Source organism: Jaculus jaculus, chromosome 6 (assembly GCF_020740685.1).
Source record: "Jaculus jaculus isolate mJacJac1 chromosome 6, mJacJac1.mat.Y.cur, whole genome shotgun sequence".
Classification (NCBI taxonomy): domain Eukaryota; kingdom Metazoa; phylum Chordata; class Mammalia; order Rodentia; family Dipodidae; genus Jaculus; species Jaculus jaculus.
In genome coordinates, this window is record NC_059107.1 from 114481101 (window position 1) to 114498265 (window position 17165).

Genomic DNA, 17165 nt, shown 5'->3' on the forward strand with positions numbered 1-17165 from the left:
TTCTGTAATATTAATAAAACTAAAAGATATGAATATGCATTCATTATGGGAGGGGCAGTTGCAGAAGGACAGTCAGTCTCTTGAAGATACCTATGTCTCCTTTTCTTTTCCCATAGCTAGAGATTTGAAGGGCACTTGGTACACACAGCAGGCAAACATATTTGATCCACCCTATCCACCACCCTTCATTAATCATTTGAAATTCGTGCTAAGTAATTAAGACACTGTTCTCCAGTGATTCTTTTGAAACTGAAAATTTAGGGAAAGATTGTAATATTATCAACTATACTTATTGAGAGTAGTTCCATGTGTCCTTTTCTTTGTATAGTAGAGCTAATTAAAAAGAAGCTTCTTTCAGAATGGAAAGAAAGTACTGCTGGGGTATGGGGAGGAGAGAGAGTTGGAGATTGAGGCTAAGTTTCAGAAGAGTTCTAGATGATAAACTTTAAAATATGAAGAGTAAGGGGAAAGTCTATGATCTCTGGGTTTTGATGCTACAACTGATGATCAGAGATGGGACCTGAGGACCTTCAGGATTGATGCTGCAGAGTGAGGGATGGAACCAGAAGTACTGAGATCTGAGGCTCCAGGGTGTGGCAGGGGTACCAGAGGTACTGAGAGCTGATGCTGAAGGGTGAGGGATGGAACCAAAGGTACTGAGAACTGATACTTCAGGGTAAGGGATGGAACCAAAGGTACTGACAGCTGATGCTTCACAGTGAGGGATGGAACCAGAGGTTCTGAGAATTAATGCTTCAGAGTGAGGTACTGAGAGCTGATCCTGCAGGGTGAGGGATTGATCCAAAAGTACTGAGAGCTGTTGTTTCATGGTGAGGGATGGGAACCAGAGGTGCTCAGAGATGATGTTGGAGGATGACGAATGGAACCAGATGTACTGAGAACTGATGTTTCAGGATGAGGAATGGGGACCAGGGATACTGGGAACTGATGCTTCAGAGTGAGGGATGGGAACCAGATGTACTGAGGACTGATGCTCTGGGATGAAGGATGGAACCAGAGGTACTAAGAACTGATGCTGCAGGGTGAGGTATTGGACCAGAGGTACTGAGAACCGATGCTTCAAGAAAAAATTGGACCAGATATACTGAGGGCTGATGCTGCAGGGTGAAGGATGGGGATCACAGCAACGTTTCCTGGAGCACAGAACAATTTGTGCTTGAGGGAAGTGACCCTGAGCCTACTAGGAACTCACAGAAGACTATGAAGAAATTAGTCCAAAGGAAAACAGAATATCTGATTCCTATGTTGAACACATAAGAAATCTATTTGATTTCAAAGAGTACAAACCCTTCCTCATCATACATGCCCCAAAAAACGTGGACAGGATCTTCAAACTTCAGTAGATAGCAAACAAAACTATAAAGGTACACATAGGATGAGAAAAATGATGTTTCAGAGCCTTGATCTTCAATGTGTTATTCCCTAAAATTGTTCTCAAGAACAGGCCTACCATGGAAGGATCATACTGGCTGCTCTCTTGCTAATAGTGTTTTCTTTCATTTTATACAATGAAGGTACCATCTCTCACTCAATCTGGATGGAAGCAACCAGAGTATAAAGTTCCTAGTCAAAGAGACAAGGAAGATATCAGAGTAAGCAAAGCCTCTTTTAATTAGACTTGAAGCTAGAACCAACTCTTAAATTTTTATTTATTTGAGAGAGAAATGGAGAAAGAGAGGGAGAGACAGAAAGAGAGAGTGAGAAAGAAGGAAAGAAAGAAAGAAAGAAAGAAAGAAAAGAAAGAAAGAAAGAAAGAAAGAAAGAAAGAAAGAAAGAAAGAAAGAAAGAAAGAAAGAAAGAAAGATGCCAGGGACTCTAGTCACAGATGCTTATGCATCTGGCTTATGTGGATCCTGGGGAATAAAACCTGGGTCCTTTGGCTTTGCAAGTAAGCTCCTTAACCTCTAATCCATCTCTCCAGCCCCTGGAACCAACTTTTAGATACAGCTTTTAGATAAAAGAATGAAGAAAGTTGTGTGGGGGTGTAGGCATATGTCTCAGAGCTCCACAACCCAATTTAAAGCTGTATGTATGGCCAGGATCATGTCTAGATTAGATAAAAAGTATTCACATAAGGCCTAAATGATGAAAACAGTTGGAATCCTGAATCTTTTAGGCATGTGTGTAGTTTTATAGCATTGGCTCTAACACAAAAAGAATGAAAAATTGCTGCAAGATACCAGCTATTATCCATCTTCTCTTCTACCTTAATCAAATAATACCTAACACTTATATAGGGCTTATTAAGATAGCAGAGGTTTGCATACTGTATCCCAACCTTATGAAGTACTATTCTGCTGAAAGCTATGCTGAAATGTGCATTTTTTTTTTTTTTTTTTTTTTTTTTTGCATTTCATGGTCTCTTTACTTCTTGGTTTATGCTATTAGGTCCTCCCGCCCGCCCCCCCACCCCCGCCGCCCAGGGACAACTGAAAAAAAAAAAAGCAGTAAAAAAGGAAATCTACCTTGAATCAAGAAGGTAATGTAATTAATTTAATGATATTTAAAACCCACCTTTATATGAATGTATGTGATCTTTCTATCTAATTCACCATAATATTTTATTTGGCATTCCCCATGAACATCTTTCCAGGGAAGTAAGTCATGCAGCGATGAAGGCTGTCTACTTATGCATATTGCTTCATGTTCTGTCCTATTCCAACAAGAGTTGCATCATTACCATGGTGAAATGCCCAGGAAGTCCTGTTCTGCACATGCTGCTGTTTAGGCCAGTGAATCATGCTGAATTGCTTTTAATCTGTGTTCATTAAATACTCTTCTACAAAGAACTAGTAGTTTAATATTGGCTTAGTTATTTTTTTCTTAGTTAAGTCAGGAAACAGACATTGTTTAAGAGCTGAACTAGGAAAAAATAATTCTTGTCTCAACTGAGCTTATTACATTTGCTTCACTGCAACTAGGCATATTGATCCAGACTGCAGCTTAATGTAAACAATTATATGTGCTTTGCTGTTGGTCCATGCAGCTGCACTTTTAATGAATATCATCATCTCAATATATTGAAATCAAATGACATTTGATTATAAGAGAAATCTAGATAATCATTATGAGGACAAATTATTTCAATGAAAAGCACTCGTGTTCATAATATAAATTAGCAAATTGTCTTTCATTATAATAATAGGCACTTATACTTACATTATACGGCACATAAACATGATGAAGTTTGATCTTAAAATAATAATTTGCTATTAAATTTTTCTGTTGTAAAGCTACTGGGAGGCATCAATTAAACTGAGTGTGTCAGTTTTATAAATAGTTGGAATATCTTTCAAAATTTCCTCTTAAGGGGAGAATGGTTTTCTCTTTCTTTTGTCTTCTTTTGACATCACAAAACAGTGTTAAAAACATGTAGTAAAATATTTAGCAACAAACTTACCAAAAATATAGCACCCATATTATGATTAATACTAATGTTAATGAATGATTCCACAGTCTTATACAAGTAACTGTTTTATAATTCATAAAACAGTCTCCACTCTTCATGTGTAAGCATACTCCCCATAAAAATGTAGGACATATGAAAACTCTATGGTGCTGTAGAAACTGATTACACAAAAAATGAAGTAAAGGCAAAGTATACAACTCTCCATGTACACAGACATTTTATGTCAGTGTTTGATTTTTTGTTTGTGGAGCCAAGAGAGGGGCTAGATTAATTTTGGTTCTAATTTATTAGAGCTATTGCCTCTCACTTCCATCTGATTTTAAATGTGTTAAATGGTTTGTATCCATGTGACTTTAAATGTGTGATGGTTCTGGTTTGGTCTTATAAGAGATGATAGTTAATTAGTAATCATATTTAGTATTCTCTAAATTTGGGGTGGGGGTTGTTGTTGTTTGTTTGTTTAGGTATAGTCTTACTCTAGCCCAGACTGACCTGGAATTTGCTATGTAGTCACAGGCTAGCCTTGAACTCACAAGTTCTGGGATTAAAATCATGCTCACCATGCCTAGCCTTTTTAAAATTTGTTATTAAAAGTTGTTAATAGCTGGGCATGGTGGTACATGCCTTGAATCCCAGCACTGGGAAGGCAGAGGTAGGAGGATTTCCCTGAATGTGAGGCCACCCTGGGACTCCATAGTGAATTCCAGATCAGCCTGGGCTACAGTGAGACCCTACCTCAAAATACAAAAAAAAAAAGTTGTTAATAGGTGAACATACTGTAATTTGATCATAACCATTCCCTCCCCAACTCCTATTCCACTGAATTCCTTCCTCTTTCAAAGTAGTCCACCATTATTTTAGTTCCTAGATTGAAAAAAAAATTATGAGATAGAGAAAGAGACAGAATTGGCATACCTCCAGCCACTGCAATTGAACTCCAAATGCATGTGCTATCTTGTGCACATGTGCAACCTTGCCAATGGGTCAACTTGTGCATCTATCTGGCTTACACGGGGTCTGCGGAGTCAAACATGGGTCCTTAGGCTTCACAGGCAAGTGCCTTAACTGCTAAGCCATCTCTCCAGCCCTCATTCTGTTTTTTTAAATGTATTCACTTCCCTCATCTATGTCAAAATGATAAATAATTTAATATTGTACATGTCTTATAGTGGTAGTGACCTCCACTGAAAAGTCATGAATGCACCAGTAACTTCAAGTGCATAGCATAGTGTCCCACATTACTGCTTCCTCATCCTCCAGGTTTTACAAGCTTTACACTCCTTTTCCACAGTATTCACTGGGCCGTGAGTGGCATGATAAAAATTTAGCACTGAGTTCTCAATAGCCTCTTATTTTCCATCCTTGATAAATTTTGTGCCTCTTCAGTATCCACAGCCACCTCTGGCCACCAGAAACAGCCACAAAAATATTTCTGCCACCTCCTTTGCATTGCTCCCTTAATCCTGGTGGGTGTAATAGAGATGTCTCATGTAGTGTTGAGCACTCAACTGTTTCTATTTCTGATCACCTTGATAAGTCTTTGGTCTCTCCAGTTGTCACCCCCATCATTAGTAGAACAGGTGAATCAGGGACCCAGTCTGAGTGTGTTCTTTTTTTAATATTAATTTTTAATATATATTTTTATTTTTCTATTTACTTGAAAGATGTAGAGGGAGGGAAGAAGAGAGAGAGGAAAGGAATGGGCATGCCACAGCCTCCAGCCACTGCAAACAAACTTCAAATACATGAGCTACCTTGTGTATCTGACTTATGTGGGCACTGGGTAATCGAAGTGGGGTCCTTAATCTTTGCAGGGAAGAGCCTTAATTGCTAAGTCATCTCTCCAGTCCCTGAGTATGTTCCTTAGTGTGCAAATACCATCCCATGTTGTTTATATATAATGCCTTGATCTCATTAAAACAAAATTATCTTAATTCCTATCCCAAATTAGTATGAGATAATCATAGAAGACTGTCTATTCCTCCAGACAGAGCTCAATACACAACAACTCTACAAATAGTACCACGCTCATGGAAAACAAGCTTATAATCCATTTTTTAATGAAAGTGTGTGTGAAAAAGAGAGAGAGAGAGATAATTGACACACCAGGGCCTTTGCCACTGTAGTTGAATTCCAGACACGTGTCACCTTATGCATATGTGCAACCTCACACATGCACCACCTTGTGCATCTGGCTTATGTGTGATCTGGGGAGTTCACCATGGGTCCTTAGGCTTCACAGGCAAGTACCTTAACCACTAAGCCATCTCTCCAGTCCTTATAATATATTTTTAAGTCAAATTTGTACTTTATTCATTTCTTTGTTACCAACAAATATAAACTGAATTGAAGGAAGATTAGAGTTTCTTTTTTAACTTGATAGTAAAAAGCTATTAGTCAATATTAACATGTAATTATTTATCTCACCAAATATTTCAGGGTTAAATTTATTTATTCATTAAATATATGTTGATGGAATAGTGACTAACAAGGACAACAATAGGAAATGACACTAAAGATAAAAATATATAATTCTAGCAGGGCATGGTCGCACACACCTTTAATCCCAGCATTCAGGAGGCAGAGGCAAGAGGATCACTGTAAATTCAAGGCCAGCCTGAGACTATACAATGAATTCCAGGTCAGCCTGGACTAGAATGAGACCATACCTCAAAAAACAACAAAAATATTTTTTCAATTCTATTATTGTTCTCAAGAAGCCTCAGTCTACAAGTTCGGATCAGTGATAGTGGAATGTTCTAGGCTAACGGAAAATATAGGAAAGTTACTCGAACATAGTGGGACGTCAGAGGAAGCTAATCCTTCACTGTGATTTGCAGTTGTAGAAAGAGATCTTTGGTAACAAAAGCAGACCGAGGATAGTTAAGATAAATAAACCAGCATATGAAAGCATGCAAAACAAGTCAAATAAGGTATTTAGTCTTAGTATGACAACAGTATGTAATGCAAGGCATGATAACAAGAAATAATAATGGTATTCAAAATGATCTAACATGTGACAGGAGAGATGGCTCAGTGTTTGAGGGTACTTGCTGTAAGAATGAAGGATTTATAGAACCTGAGACTACCTGCCTTTGATTCTTTAGGACCTAAATAAATGGCTAAGCATGGCCATGCATGTCTATAAACTCATTCCTGTGGAGACTTCTTCAAAGAGAGATTCCTCAGTTTTAAGGAAATATGTATATGAACATGAGTGATACAATGACACCCAACATTTCCTTTTGGTCTTCATGAGTACACAGCCACACACATCAGCAACTACATAAGCATATACAAGACACATACACAAACACCACACCACACATACTGCACATGCAAAAAGAAAAAAAAAATGATCTGATATGAAGAACTTGCCATGCTTATGTATTTGGATTTTATTATAAAGGAAAGAAAGGATATAACTTTATTAAATAACCTTACGAAGATCATCAAAGATGTTTTGAGAATTTTACATTGGATATTCTTATGAAGGGTAGATTTGTGAAGAAAGAAGAACTTATCTCAAGGCAATGACATGGACATAGAGAGTGGAAACTTGGTGTTAAGAATTGGGTTCTAGCAAAGAAAGGATTTGAATGAGTTATGAGTTTCAGGCCTATGGCTGGACATTATTCAAAATACCAGGGAAGATTTAAAACAAGAGGATTGTAAAGTTAAATGTGGAATTTGAATAGTTGGATATAAGAATCTTATACTGAGTATCCAAAGATTCCTAGGTAATTGTAAACATACGTTTTGAAATTTTTGATATGCAGGTTTGAATTAATTATCCAGTGAGACAATATAGAGAGAATAACAAAATCTATAGAGTACCAACAATTAAATAATAATCAGAGGCAGCCCAAAAAGTATTATTTGAGAAAAGGCTGGAATAATAAAAGGGAATCAAGAAAGTATTACTATACATAGGAATTGAGTAGACAATTGCCAAATTTCAGAAAAAGATCATTGGCAAGGAGGTATATTAGGATACATTCCTGAACTATGTTCAATAATAGAATTATTGGGCTGGAGAGATGGCTTAGTGGTCAAGGTACTTGTCTGCAAAGCCTGAGGACACATGTTCTACTCTCCAGAACCCACATTAGCTAGACACACAAAAGTAAGGTAAGCGCAAGGTCGCACAAGCCACTAGGTGGCACAAGCATCTGGAGTCTGATATCAGTGGCTGAGGCCCTGGTGCACCAATTCTCTCTCTCTCTGTTTCATAAAATAATAATAAAAATTAATAAAATAGGATTATAGGTTAAACCTGGAGTCAGCAGAGAGTAGAAGAAGAAACAAAAAATAGAGAAGAAATAATATGTCTAACACTCCTAGAAATTTTTAAAAGGCTAGGCATGGCATGATCTTCAATGGAATTTTCAATCTCCAGTACATATTTCTTTACATCCCAAGTACCAAACATGCACATAGATTGTCTTGGTAACTTATACCTCTATAAAATAGCAGTATGCTTCTTTTCATATTGCACAGTGAGGGGACAGAAAGAATGTCAGAGCCATGCATTGGGTCATGATACAAAGAGACATTGCCTCTTCATAACTGTGGCTAACCCCACAATGCACAACCCATATTCCACAACAGGGATGGTCCCTGCAGTGGGGGTGGTCAGGGAGGAGGCTAACAATGGTACCAACTTGGCTATATTCACTGAGTACAAAACTAATTTTTAAAAAAGAAAAAAAAATATATATATATACACAAAGTATTCCATTAACAAGAAAGGAATTTGAGTTGTACAGCATCTGACCATCAGTTTGAAGTAGTATGCCACTGAGTTGACCAGTAGCTCTGGTTTCATGAAAACCTAACCATCTTATCTTTTGGTTCACAAGAATAGCAAAATCTATCAGAGTTAGTATATATTCTGGGCATGTGAGGCTTTTGGGGAGCAAAATAAGTTTTATAATGTTAATTAACTTTGTTTAATCCATTATGGAAGTAGCTACATTGATAACACGTTTTACATGTGTAGCAAAAGGAAATTAAATGCAAAAGAGAGAAACTAGAAATAAAAAACTGTAGTCATCATTATTACTATTGTTATTATTTTGATTTTTTGAGGTAAGGTCTCACTCTAGCCCAGGCTGACCTGGAATTCACTATGTAGGCTCAGGCTGGCCTTGAACTCACAGTGATCCTCCTACATCATCCTTCCAAGGGCTGGGATTAAAGGAATGCTCCACTATGCCTATTTTATCATTATTTTTTTTTAATTTTTATTTATTTATTTGAGAGCGACAGACAGAGAGAAAGACAGGTAGAGGGAGAGAGAGAGAATGGGCGCACCAGGGCTTCTGGCCTCTGCAAACAAACTCCAGACGCGTGCGCCCCCTTGTGCATCTGGCTAACATGGGACCTGGGGAACCGAGCCTCGAACCGGGGTCCTTAGGCTTCACAGGCAAGCGCTTAACCGCTAAGCCATCTCTCCAGCCCATTATTTTTAAACATATTTATTTACTATTGAGCCCAGGTACTGCTTCTACAGACTGTACAAGGTATGATCTCCAATAGACACAGCAAAAATATAAATTAGACAAAAATCTGTGCCCTGAAGGATCTTACATTTCAGAACAGAGATTGGGAAACAAAAGAAAAAATAAGAAAAGTATATTATATGCTAAGTTGTAAATAACCTCTGAGGAAAAACATAAGCATGGAAAGGTATCAGCTTTGGGGAGGGTTATGAAATAATCTAGCAAGTGAATGTTTCATGATTACATCTTCAACATCTTCTACAGATGAAGAATATGTAATAGAAAGAAGGCCAATATGACTGGAGAGAGATAAAAACAGACAAAAGTAATGAGATGAATATGGGGAGAGAATCTAGAAAATATTGGGTTGTAGTAAGGACTGGACTGTGTTGAATAATTTTTGGATGGAAGAAAGATATCTGGAGTTGCTAGGGCATCTTCACATCTCTTTTCCTTTTAGTCTTTTCATTCTCTTGCTCATATAACCTTTGCAAATGACCTCCTAGATCCTTCTAACTGCAGCATAGGAATTCCATCTTTCTGAAAGACTTTAGAGAATTTTGCTAAGCATGTGAAGTGAAGAGTCATCTTTAAGACATATGTTAAGAGTCTTGGTGTCATCCAGAAAGGATGGCAGCAGGACAATGTGGAAATCAGAAATAACCTTCTCCAGTGTTTCAGGAGAGGACAGTGGGTTAAAATACATTTCTTATTTCTTCAATAGGAAGATGAACTTTCAGATGAGAATTTTGAAGACATCTTGACATTGACTTATTGGCAATGAATATACTATAGTAATAACAGCATAATCCTGTTGAATGAAATATGACTCATTGAGTATATAATGAAGGGGCAATGAGATAAATATCTGTGGATCTTCTACATAATTATTTTTAATCATAATTATTATTGAAATAACATTTAGCTGCTGTTAGATATACCTAATGTGGGCATTCTCTTGAAAATTATGTATTACATTGGTCCATGGAAAGAGTAAAATACAAGAACAGTTAGTTACATTAACTCAATAGTGTCCTCTATTAGAATCAGTATATACATGACCATTATATAGTATGCATTCATAGGTCTTGAAGCCTGGGTTTTCTCCCTGATTGTGTTGTCAACTAAAATTTTACTATTCTGCATCTTAGATTTCTCACCTGGAAGGTAAGAAACTGGCAGACTAATATCTATGACTTGTTTCTTAATGAGATCTATGTCCATCAGCAGGCAGATTGAGTCCAATTTCTCTATCAAGCTATATTTTTATATTTCCTTGAGTTTTCTCCATTCAGCAATGTCAACTACCAAACACTGTCCCCCACTCCATTTTGTTTCCATAGGTATCACAAACACACCACAGTACTTCCCCTATTGAGTCTATTAAGACTCAACATTACTGTGTCACAGGCAACCATAACAAGTAATTGGAGATGACACTCATGTTGAAAGTAATTTGTGGCCTTATCTTTAGATGCATGGGTATATTCAAGGCAAGCATTCTTCATACAGCAGAGAACACTCACAGCTCATCATCCAGTTTTCACCTTCCTAAAGCATGAGTTCTATCAATATAAAGTAGATGGTGGCAGGTAACCTGGGAACAACCAAAATGGATCACTTAACTCTTTAGCCAAAAGGCTCAACTGTACAGATTTCACCCCACTTTTTCATGAATGCGGCCTCTGTCCTGAGAGGAGACTCTTCTATAGCAGAGATAAACTCAGGCATTCAACAGGTAAAGAACTCAGAGCCCCCTTGACTTTTGTTCTACCCACTTATTTTCAGAAGCATTGACTAAGAAACCTGTTTTTGAGTTCTCAAGAAAATTCCAAACAATATTATTAGATAACTCATTTTAATCTGATGACAGCTTGTGACCCAGAAACTGCTGTGTAAAATTAAAATGCATCCAAAATGAAACTGGCAAGACAACCACAATATTAAGCTGCAATCTGCTGTGATAAAACACCTTTCTAAGGCATGATATTAAAATGTGGACACAATTAAGTTATGTGTAGTATGGTGCAACTGAGATCATAAACATACTGTTCTTTAATACATTGCATTATTGCATTCAAATTTAATAATCATATTTTTATCTAATTTTTAAGAAGTCAAAATAGATATGAATTTGTTTGGCTTGGCATAGATCCAGGTATCTACTGCTACAGACATTTAGGTTTCTCTTTAATGAGCAAAAGTTCCCTATTTTCCTCACCCCCAGTGTTTATCTATAAGAAATTAGAAGTGTCTTACATGTGATTAATTTACAACCTAGTTACAACTTTTAATCTATAACTACTGAAAATACATTATATTGAATCATTGATCTGTAAATCTAGTTCATATATTAATTAAAAACTATACTGATAGCTTCAGTTAGATAATTCATTAGTAAACTTTGAAAGAATTAGAACTTTGTTTAGTAATGGGTGAATGTTTCAGTCCTACCTCTAAAACAATATAAGCAAAACTAACTCAATGTATATATTTTTATCCCATATTGCAACACTAAAAAACTGTATGTGGTAATGATTCACTACACTACTTAGCAAACAACTTACTAACTAAGATATAGCTTTTTATTGGTTTCAAAATATGCCAGAGAAATACTGAAAACTCACAAAATATGTTAGTAATGGTAACCATTAACATGGGTACTTAATTATAGCTGTAATGTTCCTATACATTACTTGCTCAAAAAATTGACAAAGAATTCAAACAGCAATAACTACATTAAGAAAGTACTAGATTCACTCCCATTGCATGCATAGAAAAAAAATCACCAACTCTTTAAAAAGGCTATATCAAAGATTCCATTTCACAGCAATTATTTATACTTAAGACCATGATAACATAGTTTACCCCCAGTCAGTGTTAGTTGGAGAAATGAATATATGTGATTGGATGAGAAACACATTCAAGGAAAATGCCTGTGTCTTTGCTGGCTATACAGGCTACTGCATGGACAACTGCTGTCGCAGTAGGATTCCTCAAATCTCCCTGCCATGTTTTATTTTGGTTCGTGTGTGTGGAAATTATAGATGCAGTCGAGAAAGTCTGCATGGCATTTACAGGTGTGTATTCGGAAAGCAGGGTCTGTCTTGACGGTGAGTATAAAATTCCCAGGTACTTCCCAAGGTTTGCTCCCCTACCAGACTTGATATTGGTTCTTGTATGCAGTCTATTTTTAATGGGGAGCAGAATCGCTGTCAATGTGGCTCAGAACTCCTTAAATGTGTCTCAGGAACAGTGATACCCTTACCCCCAATTTGCCTGTCAGCTTTGCAACTGTGGTTAGATGGGGTTTGAGGGGCAGAAGACGCTGACCGTGGTGCTGAAAGACAGAGGCTCTTGTTTGAAAACATTTCCTTCCTCTCATTGGTTTAGAAAATCCGAGTGACAAGAGCGAGGGCCAAAGGAGCCAGGAGCAGCCTCGTTAATACGAAACAGCGCATTCGACCTCGGGACGGAGATGTGGTCCCCCGGGTTACAGCCAGGGCATCGCCACTAGCCCCGAGATCTACACCAAGACATCTCGTGAGTGTAGCCGCCGCAGTAGGAAAGGCTACATGCAGCAGGACGCCTTGTCTCCTGCAAACCCGGCAGTCAAGCGCATAGCCCAGAAGCGCGAGCAGGGAAGGCTAGACGAGGAGAAGAGAAGGGAAATAAGCCCGAATTCCTAATGAAACACTCACTCTTATTTGTGCAAGGTAAAGGGGAAATCATGTGCTTGATTTCAGCTCAAGTTTTCGTCCCCAGACTTCCAACAGGTGCATTCCCTTAGCCCTGAGCCCCTGTCCTGGCTTTGCCTTTCCAGGGATTTCTCTGCGAGGCAAGCTTTCCTGGTGTCCCTCCCGGTGTGCAGCTTCCAATCTCAGCCTCGGCTCCAGCTCCGCGCCCCGCACAGCCACCCCCCTTACCTGCAGCGTGGAGGTGGAGCAGCAGGCACAGCGCAGGCAAGCCCACCGCTCTCCGCATACTGCTGGCACGAAGGGGCGCCGCCGCAGCAACTCCGCCTCGACCCCACTTCGGGCAAAGTGCAATAGGAAAGAGCCACCGCCGAGAGTCTCCCGGTGCGCGGGATGGAATCCGTGGGTCCTTAGGGTCCTCCACTGGGGTTTGTAGATGGGTCTGTGGAGACAGAAACCCAGCCTTGGCTTCGTCTCCCTGAGAGATGGGGAAGAGGAGGTAGAGTCAGGAGGAGAAGGAGGGGGCGCTGGAGAGGGGACGCGAGCAGGCGGGGGCGAGGCGCTCGGAGGCGGGCGTTCGGCCTTCTGGCAGCAGGCGGGCGGCGGTGAGGCCGGGGTGGACTCCCGCGCCGGCCCGGGAGCCAGGCAGCGCCACCAGTGCGGCAGCCCAGGCGCGCCTCGGCACTGAGCATGCCCGGCTGGCCTCACGCTGCGCTGCACCGGGGACTTTCAAATTGAAATTCCACTTCTCCGGGTCTTAGCTGAGGCTGCGAGGGGCGCAGCGGTGTGTGTGTGGGGAGGGGGGGGACAAGGGTCCCTCCAAAATCCCACCCTGGAGGTACAGTGGAGTGGAAAGGGAAGAGATGGATCTATGACAGGGAACCCGAAAGAGGATACTGAAGGCAGCGTCAAGCATGCGACCCACCCAGTTCCTTCCCCAAATCTTGGTTCAAGCATGGATTTAGCTAGCCTCGGGGAATAGGGGTTTGGATGTTGTCCCTACTGGAGTATGGGCGAGCTGAGCTTGCTGGCCTGCTAGAGGAAGTGGGCCCTTGGTGGAGGAGTACCCGTGTGTCTTGGGGGTGCCTTCTGCCTTCCCAATAGCTTCCCCACCCAAACCCAACTGTTTCCTCTTTCCCTTCTTTCCAGCCCAGTTCTTAAACTTCCACTAGAGTCAGGTCCAAAGACTAACTGAAACGCGTGAGGACATGCGTTTAAGCGAAGGGAATAATTGAGGAGAAAGAAGGCCTCTTTTCTTCTTCTTGATGTCATGGTGGAATCATTATCTTCAGTATCCATTTCTATGGTCCTATATTATGCATTGTTTTTATCTCCTCATCTAAAACATTAGGGTGGAGCTCCTTATTAATGAGTGGCTAATTAGTCTTAGCCAAAATGTCTCTCAGCCTGAGGACTTCCCTCCTGCAATTATCCCCAAACAGCTGACCGCTCTGCTTCTGTCTCTGGATCCATTGCATCGCCACCACCCCAAAGAGCTATAAAGGTTTATCCATGCCCTCACTTTTTCAGAAAGATCAGAACTAATTCCAGGTTCTAGTGGTCTTCCCCACCCACATTTATTTAGCATTGTTACTTTTTTTTTAAGGTAATTCATTTATATGTAGTGCATCTTGCAACAGCTGCAGGTTCTTTAAGAACGTTTTGCATTAACTTAAATTGAATAAAATTGCTCTAGCCAAATAAGGACTAGTAAGTGCTCATTATTTTGAGCTGCGAATCTCATTCACTGTTTTTTTTTTTTTTTCCCTTCATTCTCTGAAAATTGGAACAGCTAATGGGGATATAAGGTAGCCATCAGAGCTTAAATTAAGCAGGATCTCACAGGATCTGAGAGCTCAGGCAGGACCATCTATTTCTCTGATAATTTATTTCATCTCCAGTTTTCGAAGGCAGGGGCAGGAATTGTACTCCAACAGGTGGAAAAAGAGGATTATGTAGTTTTAATACTGTGACGGACTGTCTTAAAACAGAGACAGGTGTGGCATTACTCATGACTTCTCTGCTTCTCTCCCAGGGTGTGTTTTGGGGTCTACTTCTGTAGACTGCTATTTCATTCCAAACACCCCAGCCACAGCCTCTTATTCTTTCCTCACTGCAGATTCGCTGTGCTTCACTTTCCTCCTAGCTTCTTTGAGAGTGGGATCTGATTCCTTCAATGACAGGGACTTTTGACAGCTTTATTCACTGCTGGATTCCAACTGCCTAGCTCCAAAATGAACAAATGAGAAACATCTGGGTTATAAACTTCAAGCCATCTCAATCAACCTGGCTATTTGGAATTCTGATTAAATAAATATTTGGGATAAGCTATTTAGTCACAGTTAGGCTATACAGGAGGAATCCCCTTCTTATATGAAATTTGATATTTAGAGCGGTTTCAGGGATGGGAGTTGGGAGGGAAATAACCTCAGTCCACTTATAAAGGCTGTACTTCTCCATTTTCTACCTTCTCAAATAATTGATTTCTAAAGTTACATAGGACCCCAAGAACAAGAAGTAATTACAGTAACAAAATAATGCTATAGCAATACTCAGAACCTTTTGCTTTCCCATAGATAATTCCAGCGTTTATTTTGGGAAAGTTTTAAATTTCAATTAGCATAATTGGTTATGACTTTGCCAACAAGCAGCCTGCTAGCTATGTGCTTTGCCTAGGGCTATAGGTACCTGAATAATTAAACTGCATGAAACTCTCTTTAGCAGCAAAATTTTCCAATTTGACTAGATCTCCTACTGGAATTGTTCAGTGTGGTAAAAATATCTAGGCAAAGGCTATAATTTTGGAGACTGGATATTCATTATTAATTTCTTTGACCAAAACAAGCTTCCATTCCCAGATGAGTCAATCTAATATGATACTGACTATGGCCAATAATCCATGTGTGAAGTAAGATACCAAAAAATGAATTGACTAATTATCAGGGGTGGGGGATGCAACTGCAGCGCACTTACAAAGTGTGTGTTTCTCCAATTCTCTTCCTCTCTAAAATACATTAATTTATAATTGTACATAGATAGGTCTTTGAGAAGAAACTCAACATTTTAACTCTTTCAATAGTATTGTGTGGGCTGGATAGATTGCTTAATGGTTAAGACACTTTCCTACAAAACCTAGGATCCAGGTTCAACTCTCCAGGTCCCATGTAAGCCAGATACACGAGGTAGCACATGCGTCTGGAGTTCATTTGCAGTAGTTGGAGGCCCTAGAATGCCCATTTTATCTCTTTCTCTCCCTTCCCTCTCCCTTTCTCTGTCTCTAATAAATAAATTAAGAAATAAAAATAAAAACTTTAAAAAGTGTTGTGTGGGGGCTAGAGAGTTGCTCAAAAATTAAAGGCCCTTGCTTCCAAAGCATGGGGTTGATTCCCCAGTACCCATGTAAAGCCAGATGCACAAAATGACACATATATCTGGAGTTCATTTGTAATGGCAGAAGTCTCTCCCTCTCTCTTTCTCTGTTCCTGTCTTTATCTCAAAGTAAACTTTATCTTTAAGTATTGTGCGATTCCATGGGTGTCGGTTTCCTTTTCTTGCAATCTAATAGTTTTGAATGAATTTATTAAGTGTCTTAAATAAGATGCATGGGTAAAACACCACAGCAGTGTTTAAACAGATAACTTCAAATTCAGAACCACAGAAATTAGTGTGACAGAACCACTTCAAATTAGTACCATCCTACAGAGCTATGTCCTAAAGGAAATCATTTACATTATCAACAAAAGTTAAAAAATTAATATTTCTCCTCACATCAGATGAATAATTTCTTCTTCTTTTGATTTTTTTATTAACAGCTTCCATAATTATAGATAATAAACCAAGGTAATTCCCTCCCCCTCACTTTGCCTTTGCAACTCCACTCTCCATCCCCTCCCCTTCTCAGTCTCTCTTTTATTTTGATGTCATCATCTTTTCCTTCTACTATGATGGTCCTGTGTAGGTAATGTCAGGTACTATGAGGTCATGGATATCCAGGCCATTTTGTTTCTGGAATGCATTGTAAACAGTCTTACCCTTCCTTTTGTTCGTAAATTCTGTCTGCCACCTCTTCTGCCTTGGAAAGTTATGATAGAGATGTTTCAGTGAGCACTCCTCTGTCACTTCAGCTCAGCACTATGGTGCTTTCTGAGTCATCCCAAGATCACCACTTGAAAAGAGAAGCTCCTCTAACCAAAAGTGAGAGTAGCATTAATATATGGGTAAGAACATTAAGAGGATTGCTCATGGGGCAGTTTGGTGAGCATAGCATATACATTTAGCCAGACATTATACATCTAGGGCTCATGCCTTCCCTTGTCTTAGCTTTTCAGTATCAGGCATGTACTCCTTCCCATGGAGCAGGTCTCCAGTCCAGTTAGAGCGGTCATTTCCACCATAACAGACATGCCACTATTGTATCTGTTGGCTCATTTGGCCTGGCTGGCCAAATTTAAGGCTTGTAGTGTCCACTGTTGTTTATCTCCACTGGTGATTTCTCTCTCTCCCATGGAACTGCAGGAAGCATAGCTTTTTCCAGCT

The 17165-nt window shown here is 39.5% G+C and overlaps 1 protein-coding gene across 2 annotated transcripts in view; it reads right to left on the reverse strand.

Annotated features, from left to right (window-relative positions):
• Ptprr (protein tyrosine phosphatase receptor type R) overlaps nucleotides 1-13195 on the reverse strand; it is a 293879-nt gene extending 280684 nt beyond the window's left edge. Inside the window, exon 1 of one of the 2 annotated variants that reach the window (XM_045153538.1) lies at nucleotides 12861-13194. In XM_045153538.1, coding sequence (XP_045009473.1) covers nucleotides 12861-12918 — 58 coding nt within the window. In that variant the 5' untranslated portion in view covers nucleotides 12919-13194. Of the gene's footprint in view, nucleotides 1-12860 lie in introns of both variants that reach the window. The other variant, XM_045153539.1, reaches the window with a different exon arrangement.
• Between the last annotated feature and the right edge of the window lie 3970 nt (nucleotides 13196-17165).